Source organism: Malus sylvestris, chromosome 1 (assembly GCF_916048215.2).
Source record: "Malus sylvestris chromosome 1, drMalSylv7.2, whole genome shotgun sequence".
NCBI lineage: Eukaryota > Viridiplantae > Streptophyta > Magnoliopsida > Rosales > Rosaceae > Malus > Malus sylvestris.
Window position 1 is genome coordinate 14,381,644 of NC_062260.1, and position 25,408 is coordinate 14,407,051.

The 25,408-nt window shown below is 37.9% G+C and overlaps 1 protein-coding gene and 1 long non-coding RNA gene across 8 annotated transcripts in view; one reads left to right on the forward strand and one right to left on the reverse strand.

Moving 5' to 3' along the window:
- The window catches only part of LOC126619776 (receptor-like protein EIX2), a 57,433-nt gene that overhangs the window by 26,555 nt on the left and 5,470 nt on the right, over positions 1 to 25,408 (forward strand). The window contains exons 2-3 of one of the 7 annotated variants that reach the window (XR_007622159.1): positions 16,640 to 16,742; positions 16,853 to 16,909. Coding sequence is in view for 6 of the 7 variants with exons in the window: in XM_050288227.1 (XP_050144184.1) it covers positions 16,230 to 16,739 (510 nt within the window). In the remaining variant the exon portion in view is untranslated. Of the gene's footprint in view, positions 1 to 16,229; positions 17,148 to 25,408 lie in introns of those variants that run through there. The other 6 variants (XM_050288213.1, XM_050288192.1, XM_050288227.1 and 3 more) reach the window with 6 other exon arrangements.
- Positions 1 to 25,408, reverse strand: part of LOC126620012 (uncharacterized) — a 54,664-nt gene that overhangs the window by 24,354 nt on the left and 4,902 nt on the right. The window contains exon 2 of the long non-coding RNA XR_007622223.1: positions 16,230 to 16,388. This is a non-coding gene — a long non-coding RNA (uncharacterized LOC126620012). The remainder of the gene's footprint in view (positions 1 to 16,229; positions 16,389 to 25,408) is intronic.

Here is a 25,408-nt window from a genome sequence, read left to right on the forward strand (position 1 = left end):
TTTCATGACTTGATTGGCCATAGCATGGAAGTATACATTAATGACATCATGGTGAAGTCTAAAACTAAAGAACAACACCTAGTAGGTCTCAGACAAGCCTTAACAAGAATGAGGACCCACCCTAAGAAATGTGCTTTTGGGGTAAGATGGGGGCAACTTTTTGGGGTTCCTTGTTCATCAAAGAGGGGTGGAGGCCGACAAAAACAAAGCTCGGGCAATAATGGAATCACCTTCTCCCACCAATAAAGTACAACTGCAAAGGCTGGTGGGAAAAATCAATTTCCTGAGGAGATTTATTGCTAACTTGGCAGGCAAAATTCAGCCGTTGACTTCTCTATTAAGATTGAAAGATAAAGAAGAGTTTCAGTGGGGCCCACTACACCAAGAGGCCTTTGACAAAATAAAGACTTACTTAGCCTCTCCACCAGTGCTCATGTCACCTCAGAAGCCTTTAAAGCTTTATATTTCTGTCTCTGAAAAGTCAATAGAAAGCTTGTTGGCCCAAAACAATGAAGGTGGGAAAGAGCAAGCAATATATTACCTCAGTAGAATCCTTATTGAGGTAAAAACGAGATATACCCTAGTGGAGAAGTTGTGTTTAACCTTGTACTTCACTGCCTATAAGCTAAGGCATTATATGTTGCCTTGCCACATCCACATAATTGCAAAGACCGATGTAATCAAATATATGCTATCAAAACCAATGCTAACCAGAAGGGTTGGGAAGTGGATTCTAGCATTATCATAATTCAGTTTTCAATATGTACCTTAGAAAGCAATAAAGGGGCAAGCGATTGCAAACTTCTTGGCCGAGCACCAAGAATCACATGATGAACTTATCAATATCGTAGAGACTCTAGAGGTGGCCAGTCTTTGGATCCCACCAAGCAGAGTTCTCTCAGGTAAAGATGAATGGATTCAACAAGAGATAAAGAGGATAACCAGCCTCTGGATCACTCATTTGAGGATGTATTTTGATAGATCTTGCACTCAACATGCTGCTAGGGCTGGGATTGTCATCATTGATCCCCAGGATGTTCACCACTGTTATTAATTTCTCTTAGATTATCAAGATACTACCAATAATCGGGCGGAGTATGAAACACTAATAATTGGCTAGGAAATCCTGATAGAGTTGGGGGCAACTGAAGTTGAGCTTTTTGGTGACTCAGAATTAGTGATCAATCAATTGAATAGAGAATACAAGTGTAGGCATATCACCATGGCTGGTTATTATTTGGCAGCTACATAACTATTGAGCTATTGGGGCACTGAAATATCAGTCAACCACATCCCCAAAGAATCAAATGCAATTGCCAATTAGATGGCGCAGTTGGCTTATGGAGCACAAATCCAAGAGAGAAGAGTCAAGGTAGATGTGGAAGTACAAATGAGAAATCTACCTTCTATCTTTAAAAGAGAATTTAACTAGATGTGATGACTAAAGAACCAGAGATAGAAGACTGAAGAACACCTTGTTGATGCATAAAATCAGTGAAGACTTTGGAACAACGTAAAGTGTCAAGTTTGTGACCTTCGCTCCGTTGCTTCGGTCACCTTGTGATGATGATGTGTAATGAGGTAGAGATAAGGAAGCAAACACAAGATGTACGTGGTTCACCCTAAGTCTGGCTACGTCCATGTCGCAAAGGAGTTCTCATTAATATTGAAGGGTTTACACAAATACATAGGTTTAAGCATAATTATCATTAGTGGGTTCTAATGACTAGTTTAAGCACAATAATGACATGAGGGATTAATTGTAGGAGAATGGTCTCCTTTTATAGTTGAGGAGAGTTTTTAGCTTTTGTCTGCGGTCGATGTGGGACTCGATGAGCTTTATTCTGATGTTGACATGTGTCGCGTTGTGATTGGCCTCCTGGTTGGAGGAAAAATTTTATGCTGCGACAAGGGTGCCTTAGCATGAACCCCTCAGTGAGTCCTTGAAGGTATGACGTTGATTGGTGCTCGATAGTTTTGGGATTGGTCAAGTATGGTACAAATAGTGCTCCCCTAAGTTCCCGAGTGAGGAAAGCTTCTTGGTTGGGGACTTGACAAATCCAAGTCAATGAGTAATCATGAAACTTCTGAGTACCAAGGTGTGGTAGCATATATAGGAGTCCCCTAAGTCTCTGGACGAGAAGAATTGCCGAAGGAGGTGCCTTACTTATTGCCAATTTATCAAAATAGGGAAGCCTTGCTTTTATATCACTCACTTTCATTTATGCCTTATCGCAAAAATATTTCAAACTAGTTTGAGCTTCATAAAGGCCCAGAAATTTCTTTTATGCTAGAAGCCCAACATTTTTCTCTTTATGTTAGAAGCCCAAAATTCTTGTGCAGCCTGAAGCTACTCCTTTGTTTTGCAAGCCCAAGAAAAGGGGAGGCCCAGTGTCTTCTTTTTTTTTGTTGTTTCTGGTTTTTTTAATTTTTGTTGTTTCTGTTTTTGTTTAGTTGCCAAGCCTAAGGAAAAAGAAAGCCCAGCCGTGGTTAGAATCAGCCCAAGGCCTGCTCGAAGCCCTAGCCTTTGTTTGAAACTGGCCCGAGGCCCAGCTTAAGGCCAACCCAACACTATGCACAATAACCTGTCCCGTGCCCAGCTTAAGACCTTTTTTTTTCTTTTTCTTTTTTCTGTTTTTTTAATCCGAACCCTAATTACATAGCCACCTATCCCGTACCCTCTTCCTCGGCCTTCCCATTTTGGCTGCGTAGCTCTCCACTCTGGTCTGTTTTTTTTTTATTCAGCAGCCCAATGCATCAAGGTGGACAGTGGCACCTCTCTTTATCCTTCTGTCTATGATTGTGCAGTCTGTATCAACATAACATTTCCTTGTTCCCTCCCTTTTCAGCGTTCCTTATGCAGACCCACCAAAATCCAAAAGGAAATTGCTCTCTGATTTCTCCGTTATGTCATATTTTCAGAACACAAACCGTTGGCAGCTGTTGCTTCGAAGGAAACTAGCTTCTACATCTCCCCACGCGATTGGGGCCGTGACACAGAAGAGCTCGAGTAGGTTGAGGATGCAGGTCTGCAGCCTTTTCGAATGGAGTGCAAATTTTTCTCTAAGACCAGCTTAGAGGGGGTTGCAGAAGCTGGGGAGTTGTGCAGGTTGTCGATGAGTGGCTGTAGCTGGGTTGTAGAGACGGGTTTGTGCAAGGGTGGCTGCAGGTAGGAACTTTGGTGGTGGAGGGAGCTGGACCGTTGCCGATATGCAGGCATTTGGGTGTCGGGAAGGCGTCGAAGGAATTTGGAGTTTTGGGTTTTGATGGAGAGGTTGAGAGTTCAAGGTTGAAGGGAATGACCGCTTTGATTTCCATAACGCAGCAAGTTCAAAGCTTGCTGTGATTTTGGGTTGAAGGTTGCAGGTGGAGTGGCGTCGAAAGCTTGCTCTGATGCGGGTTGCAACTTCAAAGGTCTAACATTTTTCCTCGGACCCATGTGACTCCAAGGCTCTTGATTGGTAGATAAATGAGTGAAAGGTTGAGACTATGTTCTTCGAATTTTTGCTTAATTTGATGCCCTTGTCAAATGTTGTACCCTGTGTTTGTATTTTGTTTTTTTACTATATGGTTTGTATTCTGTTGAATATTTGTGTATTCAAGTTGATATTGTCTTAGGATAGCTTGTTTGGTTTCAGGAGTTGGGAGAGTTTAAAAAATGATTTCTTATGTAAAAGTTTATGTTTTACAGTGTAATGGGTGAAGGTTAACAGTTGTAGCTTTTTGCTTCTTCGTGTGTATAGCTTGTAGCTTGAGTGATTTAATGTGGGAGAGACTATACAAATAGATTTTGCTTCCACACTCTTGAGGAAAAGTGTGGAAGGCTTTGTTGAAGCTTTTGGTCAAAGCCTTTTTTTCAAGAGTGTGGAAGGCTTTTTAAATTTTTTTGTTGAAGCTTTTTTGAAAAGTACATAAATAGATTTTGCTTCCACACATTTGAAGAAGAGTGTGGAAGGCTTTTTGAATATTTTGTTGAAGCTTTTGGTTGAAGCTTTTTTGAAGAGTACATAAATAGATTTTGCTTCCACACTCTTGAAGAAGAGTGTGGAAGGCTTTTTGAATTTTTTGTTGAAGCTTTCGGTTGAAGTTTTTTTTTTAAGAGTACATAAATAAATTTTGCTTTCACACTCTTAAAGAAGAGTGGAAAGCTTTTTTAATTTTTTGTTGAAGTTTTCGGTTGAAGCTTTTTTTTTTTTTTTTTGAAGAGTACATAAATAAATTTTGCTTTCACACTCTTGAAGAAGAGTGTGGAAGGCTTTTTGAATTTTTTGTTGAAGCTTTCGGTTGAAGCTTTTTTTTTTGTTTGAAGAGTACATAAATAAATTTTGCTTCCACACTCTTGAAGAAGAGTGTGGAAGGCTTTTTGAATTTTTTGTTGAAGCTTTCGGTTGAAGCTTTTTTTTTGTTGAAGAGTACATAAATAAATTTTGCTTCCACAGTCTTGAAGAAGAGTGTGAAAGGCGTTTTGAATTTGGGTATGGGAAGCTCATACCCTTGGGTGTGGGAAGCTCATACCCTTGGGTATGAGAAGCTCTCTTCCTTAGGTGTGGGAAGCTCTCTCCCTTCGGTGTGGGAATCTCTCTTCCTTAGATGTGGGAAGTTCATGCCCTTAGGTGTGGGAAGTTCATGCCCTTAGGTGTGGGAAGCTCTCTCCCTTGGGTGTGGGAGGCTCTCTTCCTTAGGTGTGGGAAACTCTCTTCCTTAGGTGTGGGAAACTCTCTTCCTTGAGTGTGGGAAGCTTTCTTCCTTAGGTGTGGGAAGCTCATGCCCTTAAGTGATGACACCTATTACTCAGTACTTGAAAGATCATTCTTTCCCCACAAGTAAGAAGACCAGACAACAAGCAACTAAGTATGTCATGTGGGATGAATCTATGCTAAGGAAGACCCTAGATGGATTGTTGTTGAAATGTTGAGGCCAAGAAGAATCAATGAGAGTAATGGGTGAAGTACACGAGGGAATTTGTGAGGCACATCAAGTTGGAACTAAGATGAGATGTTGCTTAGAAGATATGGCTATTTCTGGCCCGAGATGGAAAAGGATTGCAAGGCTTATGTCCGAGGGTGTGAAGCATGTCAAAAGCACAGACCTCTCCAACATGTACCATCAGTACCCTTGAATCATATGATAAAGTTTTGGCCCTTCAGATGATGGGCTATGGACTTAATCGGGCAAATTTACCCTGCTTCTAGCAAGGGACATACATTCATAATTATGGCAACAGATTATTTTACCGAGTGGGTAGAAGCTTCATATGTGAAGACTATCACTTCAAATGCTGTAAAAAAGTTCATTAAGACCAAGATTTTACATAGATATGGGGTGCTCGAGACAATTGTGACAGACCGCGGGCAATTTTTTATTTCAAAAGAAGTAGAGGAATTTGCAACTTAGTTCAAGATAAAGATGATCCAGTCCAGTCCTTACTACCCCAAATCAAATGGTCAAGCAGAGACTAGCAATAAGATCTTGGTGAACATTATTAAGAGAATGATAACAGAAAGTCCAGCGAAATGGCATGAGAAGTTGGGAGAAACTTTGTGGGCTTACAGAACCTCCAAGAGGGCAGGAACTGGAACTACTCCTTATACCTTAACCTTCGGGCAAGATGTTGTACTCCCCATGGAGATTAATGTGAGTTATGTTATGATTCAAAATCAGTTTGGGCTACACAATGAAGAATGCATTCAGGCTATGTGTCAAGGAATTGAAGATCTAAAGGTAGTTTGAATTGAAGCTTTAAACAAGATTCAAGAAAGGAAGAAAGTTGTTGCCTGAGCTTATAACAAGAAGGTGAAATTGAAAACCTTCAAGGAATGAGAGTTAGTATGGAAGGCAATTTTGCCCTTAGGAGCTTAAGTCAGAGGCTTTGGAAAGTGGAGTCCTACTTGGGAAGGTCCTTTCATTGTTAAACAAGTATTAAATAATGGAGGTTATTACGTGGTAGATTTGGAAGGAAACTTGCAAAGGCATCCAGTTAATGCTAAGTTTTTGAAGAAATATCACCCAATCTTATAGGATGTTAGGGATTGTTATATTGAAGAAGTCTAAGCATTGGGAAGAAACCTAAAGTTAGTTTGTGCATTCACCATAGTTAAGTTTCAAGAAGGAAATACAGGCTGAAGTGAAGGAAGAAGTCATTTTTTATTTCATCAAATATTGAAGTTACATAAGGTTTAACTTAACAGTTTTACATCCTTGGCTAGGGCAGCTATCCTAGAGTGGTATGTTTGCATGATAGTGAAGATTTTGCCAGGCTCCTCCAAAGCAATATTATTGTTGGTTAATTATGCTTCAGCATCCTCAACTTCAACATTTACTTTCTTGACTTCTTCAATCTTTTGGTAAAGTCATTTGTTCAGCCTTGAGTGTAGACAGTTGCTCCTCCAACTTTTGAATTTCAGAAGTCACCTCTATAATCCTTGCCTCCATGGCTAAGCCTTCTTCTACTAGCTTCTGCAAAGAAGATGAGGTTCTTGAGTGCTTCTCCTTGTAGCATTTTACTTTGTTGCCCTACCTCTCTGCCCTCAGATGTTGGTCCCTTAATGCCCTCAAGTTCTCAAAAAAGTTAAGGAATGACTCAAACTAAACCTTTGTCATGTGTTGGGCTTTGTAGAGTTCAATCAGAGCCTTCTCAGCATCTTGAAGTCCCTTAAGGCTAAAAGAAGCATTGAAGTCCATCTGCATCCATTCTTGGAAGATATTGCACTGATCTTGAAGTTGTTGAGGCTCAAAAGGGCGCCTTTGAGACCTCAACTTTGTTCTGATTTGCCCGACCTCTTTGACAAGCTCGGGCAACGAAGTTGTAGCTGGGATAGGTGCGAGAGGTGAAGGCATTGCTTCCGTACTCCCAAAAGTTAAGGAAGTAGCAGTAGTCCTTATCTTCTTCGGTCTATGGATAGGAATTCTCGTAACCCCAGAGGCCAAGGGAGACCTTGGGAAAGCTGCTTTATGCACCAAAGGTAGAAGAGATTGGTCCAAGCCTTCTCTAAGACCCTATTGCAAACCAAGAAAAACAAGTTAAGAATAAGGTCTACAATTCAGATTAAAGGAAGGCAAGATAAGAGGAGTTAATATACCTGGGTTGAGCTCGGAGCCTTAGAAGAAGGTGGATGAGTTGTTTTCTGCGAGAGCGGAGGAGGCTCAACCCTACTCACTGGAAAAGAAGTAGACGGACTGGCCTGAGCAGCCTGGGAAGCCCCAGGACAAGTTACCTCTGAGACCACTGGGATCTCAGGGACTATTAGCTCCCTAAATGAAGTGGTTGGTGGCTAATTAGTCTCATGTGTTGAGGATGACTAAAAATAACAAAGTATAAGTACAAATAGAAAGAACTTCAAGCATAAAAGGCTCAAGCTAAAGGGCTTACCAAGTTACTATTGTCATCCACAAAGTGTAACATCTCCTAAGTTGAAGGATTTGAGCAGAACTTTGCCCGATTGAAGGCGCAAGATCCCCAACCTTGGCCTAGAGAAGAATGAAGGTCTATCAATAATTTCAAAAGTGATAAAGTTGCAGGCTTAAAGCCAAAAGGAAGAAAAGTATACCTTTGAAGATTTAGCCCGAGAAGGAGAATCATGTATTGTTCGGGCTAGAGGAGAAAAATCATCGGGCTGAGAGATCCCTTTTTCCCTTATGTCCTATTTTAGGCAATCGGGCAAAGAATTAATGCAAAGGGAAATAAGGGGTAAAACTTTGAAAGGGTGACTTGAGATGCAGGTCATACTTTCAATTCTTCAAGAATGGTATCAAGAAGATCCTTGTCCTTGTGGTACATCTCCATGCCTAACGGTTCATCCCTTGAAACAAAAGTAGGCTTCTTGGTTGCTTGAGGTCCTAGTAGCAAGGAAGAAGAAGTTATTAGTTCATAGAGTGAAGATTGCAATTAAGAAAATAGTGAAATGAAGTTAACTTACTGGATGACTTCTGCTTCTTTCTTCCCACTTCAATTGGAGGATCAATGGAAGACTTAGAACATTTGGAGGTTTTAGAAGTTTGGGCCCTGGATCTCTTTTTCGTAAGGGTTGCCCGCAGACCAGGTATAAACAGTGGAGGCTGAGGCTGCTCCTCAGGCTCAAATTCTGAAGATTCCACCATTGTTGCCATTATCCGAAGCGTTGCTTGAGTTTCTACTATGGGCTCAGCCTCACCATCAGAGTCTCCAAATAACTAAGAGATGTCCATAACCTCTCAAGCTACTTGACTGAAACCAGCACTTTGTCCCTAACCCCTCAAGAAAAGAAAAATACTTATTAAAAGAAGTTAGTTCTTCTAATAGATCATCTCCTTTCAACTTTCAAACTCGCTTGGCTTGGGATAAGACTTGATTGTGAGTTGCCCGAATAGGTAGGCATGAGACTCCATGAGATCCCCTTCATACTTCTTGGCCCACTTGGCTTCCCACCTGGAGGAGAAGAAATCAGTACACTCAAAATTTAATATCATGGGCTTTCGGGCAACCTTGCTCATCACTTCTAGGCTACGCCGAGCTGCCCGAAAAGTAACTTCTTGATAAGAACAAAAACGAAAAGAAGTACTACATTATACTGAATCAAAGAATGGAACAAAAATGTCTTGTCTGAACCCCAACTGCCTAGCACAGAAGTTGGGGTGGTATACTTCCAGTCCACGTTTGTAGCCTCAGTCGTTGTGGACTCCCTACGCCAAATCCCTTGGCTGAATGTAGCTGATGAATTTATCCTTGCAAAATTGGTTGGTGTCATCCCCAAAGGCATCTTGGAAGGCTTGGTCAGAGAACTAGGGATACCTCTTGAGTACTGAAGCTCTCCACTCCAAGTCTGCCCAAGTGCGGCAAACTCTGAAGAAGTAAAGGCAGGAGAATGTTGAATGGTTGGTGGGAGAGGCCTTGGCCAGGATTCGAGCAAGGGCTACTCATTCGGGGAATTTTAGATTAGGTGCCTGAAGCTCAGGAAAATACCATTGTAACCATAACTAGACCATCCAGGTTGGCCTGTTGAGGTTAGTTTCGAATGGTTCACTCTTGGTCATCTCAAAAAGAAGATGATAAAGATGAGCAAGAAGAAAAGGCCTTGTGGCCACATCATCAAACGAGTGCAAGGCCTCCACCAAAGGACTCCACTATAAATTCACTTCTTTGGATTTGTTGGGGAAGATATGCTTATTGAGCCAATACAAGAGGAAGTGCATGTGCTCTTGATCCCTATTTGCAGTAGCAGAAGAGAGGCTGAAGGCATTCTTGGCAAATGGGATGAAACCTTTGAATAAGGTCTCATAGCTTTTGAAGGTTAAAGAATCATACTCCAATCGGATGATAGAGTCAGAATCGCCCGAGCCTTCAGCTGTCGGGCTAAAGGGGGAGGACCAACCATGGGTGACTTCCACGACTCTGCTCAAGGGCCTTAGCCCGAAGGCTTGAGCCATGTCAAGGATGGTTGGGGACATGGGACCCATCCTAAAATCAAAAGCGTTGGTCCCCGAATTCCAGAAAAGAAGAACTGTGGTCAACAGCTTTGGATTGGCGATCACGGTGGCCTTGGAAAGCATTCATACCCATAACCGTTTATAAACGTTTAACCATACTCATAACCGCATATCTATTTAACCGTAACTGTTTAATACCCGTTTACCCATTTATCCTTTTTAACCTGTTTATCTTTTTTTTTTAATTTTTTTTTACCATTACTCATTTTTCACCAGTCTACATGTTTTTTAACAACTTGAAAATTTTAAAAAAAAATTGTCATAATTTTTTTTTTGACAATTAAACACCGTTATAGGTACATTCATCATACATTTCCGTATTTTAATTTTTTAAGTTCTTATACCATTCCAATAATTGAAATAATAGTTTACAGACGATATTTTTAACTGTTACCAATGAAGGTAATATAATATTTGCTAAGTATTATTGAGTTACAAAAATTGTTTAGAAGACATTTCTGTCAAAGCATTTCTGTCAATTTCACGGTTACCTGCAAGAAATTTAAATTAATTTGGCAAATTCCTTGATTATGAGAATCATCATTCCTATAGCAGTGTTATTGAGAGAATGACCGATGAATTCCTTGCTAATTTATTGGGTGTTAAGTATTATTGGATCGAGAACATGATTTGTATTAGTTTTACATATATAAAATAGATGGGTAAACGGTTATCCGTTTATAACGGCGGTTAATACCCATAGCCGCCCATTTAAATTTCACGGGTAAACGGTTATACCCATAACCATTTATTTATCTAAACGGTTACCCATAACTGTAATCGTTTAATTTAAATGGACAGGTTACCGCGGTTACCCATAACCAATAGGTATTTGCCCATCTTGCATTTCTGCAGGTACCTTTTTGACTTTGGGAGACATGAGAAGGGATCTCAAAGTTCTGTTGATAAGGGGGGAATCGGGGAATCGGATAGCAAATATTTACCAAGTTGTAACTATTAGATGATTTTTTTAAAGAATCAACTAATACAAGTTAGAATTCAGTTCCAAAAACAGAGTCCGTTTTCTTAGACCCTATATGGTCCAACGTTACTGGATTATATCACTAGTACAAAAATGGTCATAAACGACAGTTTTTAACTGTCTGTCTGGTACCAATTAATCGAACTTTCATGATAGAAGTCAAGAACAATTGTGACTGGGATTAATTACCGTGAGACCCTACAATATGTAGAAATTTTTCATTGCGACTAGAACACGGATAGTACACCATGTATTTTTATATAAATAGTTGGAAATTTTATTTTTTAAGTTATTAACTTTTTAGCACACATATCTCACTTATTTATATGATGACATGTGATGTACCACCTTATGTTCTGTTCACACTAAAAAATCTCTCTACAATATTTGCATTTAGTGAAAGGGATGTGCTATCCACACACCCCTTTTTACTTCTCACACATCCCTTGTTAATTTTTGTCCGTTGATCTTCTTCAATTCATCCGATCCGACAGCTGAAAATAAAAAATGTGTGAGAAAAGTAAAAAGGGGTGTGTGGATATCACACCCCTTAGTGAAAATATAAACACTACTGTATATACTGGGCCTGATTTTCACGGCACGGAGCTCATTTAAGCATCTTTTTCTATTAATATATATATATATATATAGTGTGTTAACAAAAGCAATTGAATGCCTTCAAATTTGCATTTTATTTTTTTGGTTGACCGCAAAGCTTTCAAATAAGAATATAAAATATTCAATTTTGTCGAAAGATGTAAATAATAATGTAAATTTACATATATTAGAAGTGGTCCGTGCTAATCAAAAGGGGGCACAATAAATGGAATATACATTTACATGTCTCCGATTCAAGTAGAAGTAACATTTATCTCTACAAATGTGAAATGTGATGTAAATGTAATATTGATATCCTAAATTTGCATATCTCCGATGAAAATGATTCAAATTTAAATTTTGACTGCGAGTTTGGTATATTATTTATTCCACTTAATGTGAAAAAAAAAAACTATATATATATATATATATATATTCCCCCCCAAAAAAAAAACGAAACAAATAACAACAAACGCGGTTTTGAATTTTGACTTTTGACTTTGAAAGCTGCACACGAAACAAAACAAATAACACGTTGACATCAAGGACCAGCACAAGAAAGAAAGAAAAAATCTATCTCCTCATCATCCCTTCAGTTGAATTGAGAGATATCGGATCAGATTATCTTGAAAAATACGCCGTCAATTGTGAAGAATATGAATTTGATAATTAAACCAACTTTGATTGGAAATGACTCGATTCATGCAGCCACTATGGTAACATCTGGCGTTTTCATGATAGCAAGGTGCTCCCCTTTATTTGAATACCCACCTACGGCTTTGATTTTATTCTCAAAATTTCGTTCTCATGCTCCATTTTCAAACATGGAAAAAAACCTGAAACAAAAAAGACAAGAAGAGTGAGAGAATCCACTTTGGCTCGTTTCTAATCATGCTAGTGCTCCTTTTCTTCCCTTCCCTTTATTTGTCTCCTTGGACTTCTCTCTACCTCTCTGTCACTTCTTTCTTCCTCTATCTATAACACCACCATTTCATTTCTGTTTGTTTAAACATTTAATTTCAGTTTTTTTGCAAGTACAAGCAGAGGAGAAAGAGATATGTTATAGCATATATATTAAAGGTTATTTTATAAATAATAGTGGGTGTGAAAATAACATTTTAATTTTTTCATCTTTTTGAGGTCGGTGAGATTATAATGTGGGTGGAAAGATAAAACATTGGGGCGAGTCTAGTAACACTCCATGAAATATTGATGCCAAAGGTCAAGTCAATATATTTCAATTGGCATCGTGAAAATTTTAATTTTGCTCGTCACTTATTTTCTTAGCTTGTAATTTATTTGTATATGTATATTTATTTTGTAGTACGATTGAGACAAATGATAAACGACTTGGGAAAAGCAGAATTCACGTTTAACCATAATAAAGATGGTGAAAACGCGTCAAATCCTGAATCCATAGTTTTCATTCTTCATTCATTCTTGAATTGTCTCTTCTTTGCAAGCTGTGACGATTTCAAAGCTAAAAGAAAAGAAGACTTGGAACAAATTTATCCCTTTTAATAGTGTATCATTTTATTCTTTTCAATAATTTTCCTTGAGAAACTTTGGAACAAATTATTAATCAAGATACAAAGAAAAGAAGACAAATAATTCAATCAAGATCAAAGACATTAACATTGAGAGCGTGTGGTGGAATTGGAGCCGGTCTTCCCACGCTTTTGTTGACAAGAACCTTAATGTTAAACAACAATGCTTCAGGCAATGTAAAACATGAGGTTACCGAGTGCACAAAAAACGAGTTTCAAAGGCTTGCTGGACACGTTAATCTCACCTCAACAACAACAATGATGAATGAGCAGAAACAGATTAAAAAGAAGGGGGTTTTGAACTTTAATCTTTGGAGAAGATTACACTTCAATAAATATTTAGTGTTAGATTGGATATTGATTTTAGTCCTCTAATGTGTACTTAATTCAAATTTATATTATATTTTTGTTTTAATATTTAATAGATATCTTATTTAATGTCATTACATTAAAATTTAAATTGATTGTTATACACATTTTAATTCATTAATTTTATTTCCTCTAATTAGGGTACCTAAACGTCTGTATTATAATATATTTTACTAAATTAGGGTACCGAAATGTTTGTACCTAAATATATTGTAGTGAATTAGTGGCACATAAGAAAATATGCAAAAACATAAGTGTACCAAAAAATTCCATACCTAAATATATGATATTAAACTAGTGTACTGAAGTGTCGATACCTAAATATATTATACTAAACTAGTGTACCAAAATGTCCGTAACTAAACTAGTGTTTGAAGTGAATGACATTATTGGATATTCTATTTTTAAAATCTTATTCATTTATTCCGTATCATTCAATTCAACGTACTATTAAATAATTTTCTTATTTTGTGGTGTTCTCTTTTATAATTTGGCTTTTCAATCTCATGACTTGAAAATCCCACACCCAAACATAGCGTGTCATAGATTGTCCGTGACATTTGTCGGTTTTTCATTAACAATTTTTCACATTTAGTACTATGAACTAATAATATTCATTTTCATTTATAAGTAGAAGGTGTTAAATTTAAATCTCGTAAAATTGTGAGTTTGATACAATATTTACTCTTATAGTGTAAATATATATCATTGTATAAAAATAAAAAACAATTTCTCGCCAAAAAGATAAATCAAGTGAAAAATAGAGCAAGAATATCAAAAATATTACTCTTATCATCTATTATTTGGTGTGGAACACACTTTTTTCCTTCAATTGGTTTGAAATTCCCAGCAAGATTTTTAATGAAGCCATATGCATCCTATGGTTGTACGTATTATCTTCATTAATGCATATCCTACATTTTCATCCACAGCCACCCACGCCCTCAGCCAACACGGACCACACAACCCAACCCAACCAACCCACCTACCCAACAAAAACAAAAAATAAAAAATAAAAATAAAAATAATTCCTGACCATTTTGAACCCCATTTGCAGCTTCTTCTAAATCAAAATCCTGAATCCACAGTTTTTCTTTTTCATTCTTCAATTGTATTTAGGTTGATTTAGTTCAATTAAAATGGAGGGTGATGGAATCAGATGCTTCAACAAACTCTTTCATGCTTTAATTGTGGTGGTAATTTTACTACCATGTGTTGTCAACCCTTCCCCTTCTCTTGGATTCAACAATATTTCTTCAGGAGGAGTGATGAGGTGCATTGAGAGGGAAAGAGAAGCACTCCTTGCTTTCAAACAGGGCCTCCTGGATGACAACAACTTCCTCTCTTCGTGGGGAATAGAAGAACACAAACAAGATTGTTGCAAATGGGTAGGCGTCCACTGCAGCAACCGTACCAACCATGTTATTCAACTTGATCTTGGATTGGAACGTTACCATCGAAGTCGCTCATTTGATCAGAAAGGACACCCACACGATATCCGATATCATTTGCAAGGTAAGATGATGAATCCTAAACTCATTGAGTTGCAGCATTTGAAATATTTGGACCTTTCGTGGATAAACTTCAATGGGATCCGACTTCCAGATTTCATTGGTTCTCTTTCCAGTTTAAGATACCTCGATCTCTTTAGTGCTTCTTTTGGTGGTCAATTTCCAAGTCAAGTTGGAAACCTTACCCACTTGCAACATCTTGATCTCAGCTTCAATCACTTTGCTAATGTAGTAAATCTCAATTCATGGCTACCTCATCTTTCTTCTTTAACATATTTGGATATGAGTTACAACAATCTTAGTAATGTTCCTGACTGGTTGGAAACAGTTAGTAAGCTCCCCAAACTTACAAACTTGACACTGTTAAATTGCAGTCTTCCTTTTCCTGCAATTCATTCCAGTACTCTTTTTAACATAAATTCTTCTAGATCTCTTGCTCATGTTGACCTTAGTTCCAACGAACTCACTTCTTCCATATTTCGTTGGTTGTCCAAATACAATGCCAGTCTTGGTCATCTTGACATGTCTTTCAACCAATTAACTGGCTTATTTCCCGATGTCATTGGAAACATGAGCTCTCTTACATATCTAGATCTCTCCTTTAACCAATTTGAAGGGGTGATTTCAGAAAGTCATTTCTCGGGTCTCTCCAGATTAAGATGTTTTGGTTTGTCCTCGGCCTCACTAACTTTAAACTTCCATTCTAAATGGGTTCCCCCTTTCCAATTGGATTTCATATTCTTGGGGTCTTGCAAGATGGGCCCACATTTTCCAAATTGGCTTCAAACTCAAAGAAGTTATTCAGTTCTTGATATTTCTAATGCAGGAATATCTGATACCCTTCCAAGTTGGTTTTGGGAAAGGCTGTCTCATCATCATGAAATTGATTTTGTAGATCTCTCCAACAATCAAATTAGGGGAACAATTCCAAACTCGCAAATCGATTTTTTATATTACCCTCGTCTACTAAATTTGAGTTGGAACCAATTGGAAGGTCAAGTCCCTCCATTCCTATTAAAAGCGTCATCTCTTGATCTGTCCCACAATAATTTTTCAGGGTCTTTTTCTTTCTTGTTTCCAATGAAGGCAAGTAACTTAACCTTGCTTGATCTCTCGAGCAACCATTTAGACGGACAACTTCCCGATTGCTGGACTCATTTCAAAAATCTTTTAATTCTTGATTTGAGTGACAACCATTTTTCGGGGAGAATTCCTACCACAATGGGCTCTTTATTTTCTATTCGAACATTGAACCTAAACAATAATGGATTTGTGGGTGAATTGCCTTCATCCTTGAACAATTGTTCAAGCCTAGTAGTTTTTGATGTTGCAAATAATAACTTATCAGGGCCGATACCTGAATGGGTAGGGTATGGACTTCCAAATTTGACTATCCTTATCCTTCGTTTGAATCACTTCTATGGAAGCATTCCGTTACAAATGTGTAATATGAGAAGCATTCAAATTTTGGATTTCTCGATGAACAATATCTCCGGAAGTATACCCAAATGCCTCAACAATTTGACTAATTTGGCTCTAAGAGGAAGTTCAAGTCTAACTATCACTCGTACCATTTATGTAAACTCCCATACTATCACTGGTTATAGTTATGATGACGAAGCATCCTTGATATGGAAAGGCATGATGTCCAAATACAAAAGCATTCTGGGGCTTGTAAAGAGTATTCATCTGTCCAGTAACCGATTAACAGGAGAGATTCCTTGTGAAATCACTGATCTTGTGGGGTTGGTTTCTTTAAACCTATCAAGAAACAACTTAACAGGTCAAATAACTCCAAATATCGGGAAGTTGCAGTCTTTAGATTTGCTTGATTTGTCAAACAACCAAATACATGGTACAATTCCAACAAGTCTCTTTGGAATATCTGGCCTTGGTATGTTGGACTTGTCCAACAACAACCTGTTTGGAAAAATTCCCATAGGATCTCAGCTTCAAATTTATGAGCCCTCTGTTTTTGCCGGAAATCCTCTCCTTTGTGGAATTCCACTTCAGACATGCTCTTCTGAGGAAACAACTCCAGAGGAGCAGCCGGTGGTTGGGAATCAGGATGAAGATAATGATGGGTTTATAACTCCGGGATTTTACGTGAGTTTGGGGCTTGGATTTGTTGTTGGATTCTGGGGAGTTTGTGGGAGTTCGATATTCAATAGGTTATGGAGATACACATACTTCAAGCTCTTGAATGGTTTAAATGATTGGCTTAATGTCGGGGTGACATTGTTCAGGCAACAAAGAATGCTCGATGAATAAACTGTAAGTTTTCTGTGACATAATGAATAATATTGCAATTAACATACATGTCTTCTTCTCTTTTAAACTCCCGGCTAACAGCTAACGCCTGTGGTTTACCTGAATTTTTGTAGCTCGTTCATCGTCTTGTTTGCTACTTCATGCTAACCCTTTCGGCTTTTGGTTTGAGGAGCCTGAAGGAGAAGAAGAATGCAATAACTTTTAAGTTATGGGGGAAGAGATTTTACAGATTGAAGAGCTCTACTGTTATTTGTAACAATAAGTTGGAATTTCTCCAAATACATTAGAGGTAGATGTATTGGACTCATTGTCGAGTTGTAATTTCACACAAGTATTTATGGTTTTAGTTTCAATTTTTCTCAATTTGTAATGAATTAATGGATGAATAAACTGCATTCCAAATTGAAAGCCAGGTTCAAAGAGCTGTGTGTAAGAGACTAAAAAGAATGGCACTAAACGAAGGACATGAATTAAAATTTCAAAACTACATTGAACTTGTTAAACAAATGCCAAAATAAGTGAGACGACCAGTTCGTGTAACCTCATACAAGCTCGTGATAAACGGACGAGTTTGGCTCATAAAAATAGAGGCAGAAGTATTATTTTTTGATTTATTTGTTGCCCTAACATACGAACAGTTGCCCCCAAAATCCAACTCCAGCAAATTACCCCAACAAAAGAAGAAGATTAAATTATGAAGAAGGGAAAAAATAATTATGTTCGGGTCCAAATAAATGAGAATAGGAACTCTTGGTAGCCTGTTAGCATCTGGTCAAAATTGTTCCAGCCTTTGGCCGATAAGAGTTTTGTTCGAGCCGTTTCCACTCTGGATATACTCCTGTATGCTCGAGTGGTAAGATGAGTAATAGGGAATGTAATGCTGAATAAGTGCTCTTGAGTTTAATGTTTGTCTCTTGTTCTGATCCTTCGGTGAATAACATACGATTCAAAAGCGGATAAAACAGATACACACTCGGGAGTTTCATAAAGAAAGATATGTTATACAATGTATTCAAACGTTGATCGAACATTCAGGATTGGTACGACACTAGTGGAATTAAGCTTGTCTGAGTGAGGGAATATCACTAATCAAATAGCTAATGCACAGCCAACTAAGTGAACAGGGAAGGGGGGCAATATCGATATCAATATCAATTCCTCTCACTTGGTAAAATTATAACGTGACAGAAACAGAATGGCCAACTATGCATAAACAGGAATACGAAAAGAAATACTAATGAATAATATCCATCAGCCCGTGAGAAAAAAAAAAGAAAAAAAAAGGAGATTCTGGAAAACCACACGTAGGAGACAAGGAAACAGATTATACTTTCCAGCTTTCACTCCACAACTATATACTTTATGGATATCATATAGTAAAGAGGAATGGTGAAGACAATTTCTTTTCGGGTTGCAGAGTTAAGTTTCACAGACCCACCGGGATTAGCACTCGCCTTCCACCCTTGGTCTTAAGGAACATGGCATGTCATTAGGTTCAAAAGCTATTTGAAGGGAGAAACTTGTAAATCATTTGTAACCTTACTTACCAAAAGAAAGTAACGAAAATATCTTAGCGCTGATTTACTTATGTGACAAGAGTATTATGTGTCAGGAAAAAAACAATGGTAGAAGGCTAGAAGCTTTCGAAGGGGAACAAAAAAGTAAGAAGAAAGAGAACATACAAGCATATCTTCTGACAGAATTGTTTCCATTAATGGAAAATGGTACAGGCCTCCTTTCCTGACCCAAAGATAGGATCTCTTGCATCCTTTCAGGCCAGTCTGAATTTAACCTCCGAGCAAAATCTTCAACCTCCGTGAACAAAGATTTAAGAAAATACGTAACAGCAGCAAGAACAAGGTTTGTCTCTACAAATTGCGTATTTACATGCAGAACCATGGTGGATTACGCAACTTAAAATTTCCAGTTACATCCTTATCAGAAAATAAAATAATACTGACTATAGAGAAAAAGATTTGCAGAGCCAGAAGAGTGGGCGGCCGGAACCATGTTTCGCAATAGATGCTTAATGGTGATGACCAGAATGAGAGCTCTTTTTCTTTATAAGCATAAACAAATACATATTTAAAATATCCAAACACACACAAAATAGGAATTAACCCAAAACACACACACAAAACCGGCCTAAGAGGGAATGGAGTGATGGCTCACTTACTACAAGTTTGTTACTTACTTAGAATGAGGTATAAGGGCAGCTTTAAGCTCCATCCTTCATTAGGGTTTCTTTGAGGAAAGATGAGCCAACATAAGCTCTCTCTTTCTCTCTAGAGAGGCCAGCCAACATCAAATCTTTAGCTAGCAATCTTTGCTTCCATGGTCACTCATCTTCGTCCTTCACCATCCTTGGTGTCGGAATTTAAAGGTCTCCAACTTTTAGGGACTTTTGGAGAATCATTCAAGCATCCAAATTCAAGAATCCAAAGAGGCTACAAGATGGAGATGACGGCCATGGAGTCCTAACTCAAGGAGAAGAATGAAGGTCTTCTCATTAGTCTTTGCTCATGTAAAGAGGAACTCCAAAGTATCAAGTTTTTTAACTCTTTTGTGATTAGAGTTAAGTCTTATTTCACTACCATTACTACGCTTTAAATTTCATGGTTTAAGTTTTGTTTTAAATTGTATACAAGCACGCTTCCGCCATTTAATTTTTGAAAGCATGCAATTTGTTGTTTAATGAACTTAGATTTTCACAAATTTTCCTTCAGTTATATTGATCCCCAAGCCTTCCGGCAGAAATTCAGCAATAATAGACCTGGGTTTTGGTCACATTCGCCATTGAAGATGAACTAACTTCGACAACCCGCTGCAGCGCAACCCACGAGGTCACCCACCTTCAGCCCTCGCGGTTTGAAGTTTGGATCGCCACGACGCCAGCCTTATTCCACAATAGCAGCAGCACTCCACAGACCCGTCGCTGCAACCCATGAAGATTCAACCCGCGGTTCGTACCACCAGACCCCAGCCGCAACCACATTCGAATCCCTCGGCAGCCGTCCCCCGAGCACAGCTTTCCCCGCGACGCAACTGCAGCTCAACCCACGACAAGTTTCAGTCACGAGCTTCGAGTTCAACCTTTGGTGGTCTCGCGTTTCCCAGATCTTCAGTCATGAACAGACGATGGTCTTTGTGCAGCCCGAAAATGAGAGATCGACGAGGATAAGGAAGGAAATGGATGAAGGGATAAGGAAGGAAAGAGAGAGTTGTGTGGCTGTGCGACCGCTTGGAGGAGAGAGACGGAAACAACAATAGAAAGGGCGCTGGCTGCTGCAACAAGAAGGCTGGGTCCAAACTTGGGCCTAGTGGGCGTCCATCACAAAAGGGAGAAGGTTAGCCTGCTGCAATGGTTAAGCGGCGTGGGCCTCCTCCCCTCTTGGCCTTGAGCTTTAAAAATAAAAAATAAAAATCAGGGAGGCAACAAAGAAATTGAATAAAACAAAGATATGTGGCCTTATAAAAGAAGGCTCAAATGTACACCAGAAGAAGGAAGGGAGAGAATTTTTGAAATTTGTGTTCCTTCGGTGACTCGGGAAATTAAGACACCTTCTTCAGCAACTCTCCATATTCGAAGATTTCGACAGATTCCACTATATGCTACTACACTTCGATAGTCATAAGTTTCGTAATTACTCAGTGACTTGGGTTTTGTAAGTCCCAACTAATAAACTTTCCTCACTCGAGAACTTGGGAGAGAACTATTTGTATTATACTTGACCAATCCTGAAACTATCATGCATCGGTCAACTTCATACCTTCAAGGACCCACTGAAGGGTTCGTGCTGAGGCACTCCTACCGAAGCACAAGAGTTTCTCTCCAATTAGAAGGTCAATTTAGTTCATGAATTATCACCTGAGTGAAAATTAGGTCCCTAACTTCTTCTTTTTTCAGAAAAAATAGTCCTTGAATTATAAAAACTCAGCCAATTACATCCCTAATATTAGATTTGAAGCTACGATATTCAATTTTCCATCAACTTAAGTCACGGTACATGCATATGATACACATTTGAGGGTAGATTGGTAATTTTACATAAAGAATAGTGTTTGGAGTTAACTTTGAAGGGTTAATTAGATGTTGGATTTGCAACCTATATAAAATGTTAAGGGCTTATAGGCTAAAAATGACGATATTACACTCTAAAGTGTTTCAAGTGACTTAAGTTGATGAAAAATTGAATAAAAAAAAGCTTTGAATATAATAGTAGAGATGAAATTAGTAATTAACCGAAAAATAATTCAAAGACCTAATTTTTACTAAGATAACAGTTCAGGGACTAAATTGACATTTTATCCTAAATCAATTGCATCTTTTGGGTTTCTCACCACTCCTTGAAACACCAATTCATTTATGCACTTCCAAATTCTCCAAAGAACAAAAACCACCTCCTACATAATCTCCTCTCTCCGCTGCTCATCCTTACATCTTATACCAATATTACTCCAACACGCACGAAAATCAATCCCCACAAACGCCGTTGCATCCAGTTGTAATGAGCAGCAATACCAAATGACACGACTAAATTCACACCCAAAAAATAGGTGTTCTTCCATTTCCTCAGCACACCCACAAAGGACACATGAATTGTCCACTCTCATCCTCCTACGAATTAGATTTCACCGAACAGCCATAGAGTTGTTACAACACCTCCAAATAAAAAAACTTCATTTCTTTGGCACATGTAATCTCCATATATTCGGATTATTGTTTAAGTGTCGATTAACGTGTTTATTTCTTATTGGTGACACATAATTTGGTTTGAAATTGGGTTATAAATTTGATTAACCTAGCATTACTCACTAGACACAGTCAGACTCATTCACAATCTAACAAATGTCCCTAACTTAAGCTATTTGTCGCCCCAACATACCTGGGTGTAGAAAATTGACTATAGCAGTATGCTTCTATTGAACTTGAACTCATTGTTCTAAACCTCCTTCCCATAGTTTAAATTAGATTAGAATATTGCTCAAATTAGAAAAGCTAGATGTAGCCCCAAACTTAATCCGGATGATGAACATGCAAAGTATGATTATGTTGTAAGCACTTATTTAAATAATATTGATCATTCTTGCTATAATATCTCTCACCTACTGAAGTGTGCACTGATTGCCTGGCTTTTAAAAAGATTAACTTTCATCCAGATTTAGTGGTTGACTTGAAAAGATAATACTTTTGAAAGTTGTTGCTTTAATAAAATTATTTTACACTAAGATTTCCATACCTTGGTGAATCAAAAAAGTAGTTTGGCGGAAAGCAAATTTGTTAATCAAAAAAGTAGTTAATTTGTTAATCAAAAAAGTAGTTTGGCGGAAAGCAAATTTGTTAAACAACTCGTCTTTGTTTTGGTTGCTTGTATTTTATCAAAACTTAGTGGGTGGGCAATGCATATAGATTATTGGGCGAACTAGAAAAAGCAGTAAATTAGGTGGAAAGAAAATTTGTTAAAGACTCACCTATATCTGGTGCATAAAAAAACCTCATTTTATCAATCATGTTGTCTAGTGAAATTATTGTATAGCTTAGTGCTTGATGTAGTTTATCAAGTGGAATTATTCTGCTTTCGTAGCTGATTGTGCTTCTTGGTCTTAATTTGACTCTAATGAACATGGTTGAACTTGAAGGAATGTACAGCTTCAAAGTGCTTTACCCTTGGATTTCAGTACCTTGATGAATAAAAAAATAGTTTGTTGGAAAGCAAATTAGGTAAAGACTCACCTATATATGTGGTGCATTATAAAGGTTCAATTTATCAATTATAATGTCTACTGAATTATTATATAGCGGGCATTTCTAATGGGGACTCTAAGGCCATCTCCAACCGATGGCTAGCCAGATGACTCGTTTTAGTCATCTGGCCCTCCAAGATCATCCAAGATATTAATATTTTAATGAACAGTACATAGCCATATTTGCCTCCGTCTCCAACCGAGGGCCAGATGACTCGTTTTAGCCCTATCACAAAAAACCGTCTCCAATCGAGGGCCAGAAGGTCATAAGGCCAAACATAATTTATTATTTAAAAACTACAACTTAAAATAAAATGAAACAAATTTTGTGAAATAGAAGTTATAGGAAAAAATGGAATTTAAAAAAATATGAAACAAATTTTGTAAAATAAAAGTTATAGGAAAAAATAGAAGTTATATGAAAAATTTTGTAAATAAAAAATAATAATAAAACTATAAAAAAAAAATCAAATCAAATGCAACAGCTAGTCAGCTAGCCATTGCATTTGAATTCTTTCTTAAGAAAACCGACAGTAATACATTTATACTAAATAATATAAATGTATTCATGTCGGCTATAACCGACAGAAATAACAAAACATTAAAAAAAATGGCCAGCCCCAGGCTGGCTGGCTGGCTGCATGCAGCTAGCCCTCCAGCCCTCTTCGATTCCGTGGGACCCTCCCAGGTTCCAGAGCCCTCTGACCTAGCCCTCGGTTGGAGACGGTTTTCAAGCTATTTTCGGCCCTCTGACCCTCTGGACCCTTCGGTTGGAAATGGCCTAAATGGTGTCTCCACAGCCTTATAGCCTCTAAATATAGGGACAAAGGGCTTTCAATAGGCTTCTAATGAGCTGGACTAAAGGTTTTTACAGTATCCCAATGTATAGAGACTCGTCGGATACCTCAAAAAAATTCTCAAATGTAAAGACCGCATAGGGACTCAAAGAGTGCGCCCAAATGTTGATTTTAAGGGGGAAACAAACCTCACCCACGTGATAATGTTGGACAAAAGCTTCTCTCACCACCAAACTGACGCAATGTCAGTCATGGGCCCATACTGCACTTGTGTCATTTTTCTTTCTTTTTTTTTTTTGAATCATTGAGAAACCAACGGTTGAGTTATTTTTTTTTTTTTTTGGTTTTTGTTTCTTGTTTTTATCGGCAACCACAATACTATAACGAAATAAACAATGCTTTTTTTTTTTAATATTTTAGTCCCTACATTTAAAGATTCTATTATAAGGACCTCCTATTGCAGACAATATTCATTTGAAGACCTGAATATTCTCTTAAAGCCCCTAAAAGTGTCCTCAAGTGTGGTGGTGGATACCCAAAAATAGGTATCCCATTGAAGATGCTCCTGGTACTCGATGAACTTTATCACGTGGAATTACTTTGCTTTCCTTAGTAATTGTACTTGGTCTTAATTTGACTCTAATGAACATGGTTGAACGTACTGCTTTTATTACTACACATGAATCCCTGCATTGGATGATTTTACATCAGTGTGGGGATCGGGTTTGTTGTTGAATTTTGGGATGTTTGTGGCACATTGATATTCAACAGGTCATGGAGATATTCATACTTCAAGTACTGAAATGTTGTAAACGATTGGATTTAGGAAAGGGTGGAGTTGACAGATAGTGCTTTGATGTTGTTTTTGTGGATGCAAATTTCTTCCTCCTTGATCTTGGACAAAATTGCACCTACAAAACAATGAACGTCTCAGCTCAAGGCCAAGAGCCTCACGTGCCCATGATGAATGGGGGGCTTTGGCTGAAGAACCTCTGATGCCAAAGTTAGAATTTAGAAAGAAAAAATGTTTGAGAATTCTAGAGAATTTTAGCAAGAGTTGGAACTAGTTTTTGGGAGAGAATGGTGAGCTATATATAGGGATATGGCCGGTCCTATTAGGAAAATAGGGACTGGCCATTTAGGTATTTTTTGGGTGTAAATTGTGGTTAATTAGCCATTAATAGTTTAACTAGGCAATAAATCTATTAATGGACTAATTAACATATTTTGAAAGAAATTATATGGGGAGTTATGGAATGATTAAAATAATTAGCTAATTGATTAGCTAAAAATGGAAAAATGAGGTAGAAAATATATGGAATGAAATAGGTTTTAGGAGTTACCTTGTAGAAGGGATTTGATGAGATAGGTTTTGAATTGTTACCTATTTTGGGCACTTTTGATTTAGTTGAAGGATGATTGCCCGCTGCTCATGCGTAAGAATCTCGTTGTACCTTAAGGGTATTTTTGTCTTCTTTTATCCAAAAACTCATGTGTCGTATTGTGATTACTTTCGACTTCACAGTTTTAGCAGCATCTTTTTGGCTCATGCATATCTTGGTGACACTCATGCATGTGCCATTCAGTTGGAGACGGAGATTGGTGACTACACTTTTAAAATTATGACGGACAACTACTAGTGTACTTAACTTGTGTTTGATTTTGTGGCCTTGTCTCAATGTCGACAATTTGCGCACTATATTTTTGCTTTTGAGGAAGCAGCACATGAAAGATTCATGCCAAAGGGTAAGGCAAATACATGTAATAATTTGAAGACAAAAAATCACTAATTCAGGTCAATACATTTTCTATTTGCATTGTAGAAATTTTGATTTTGTTCATCACTTATTGTCTCCTCTTGTATGAAAAAAGTTGTTCTTTCTAATACCATGGAATTTTTTATTTTGCATTGTGAAAATTTTGATTTTGTTCCGCTTTTTTACCGTGATTTCGGCAACTATTTTCGTCGATTGAAGTATTGTCACGTCCCGGACTCAAAATGAGTGAAAGAAATGATCTCGGGCCCATATGCGAATAAAAATAAAATAAATAAAATAAAACTGAAACAGGTTTGAAAACTAGCTCATTTAAAAATGATGCGGAAGAATAAATAGGCTAGTACGCCAG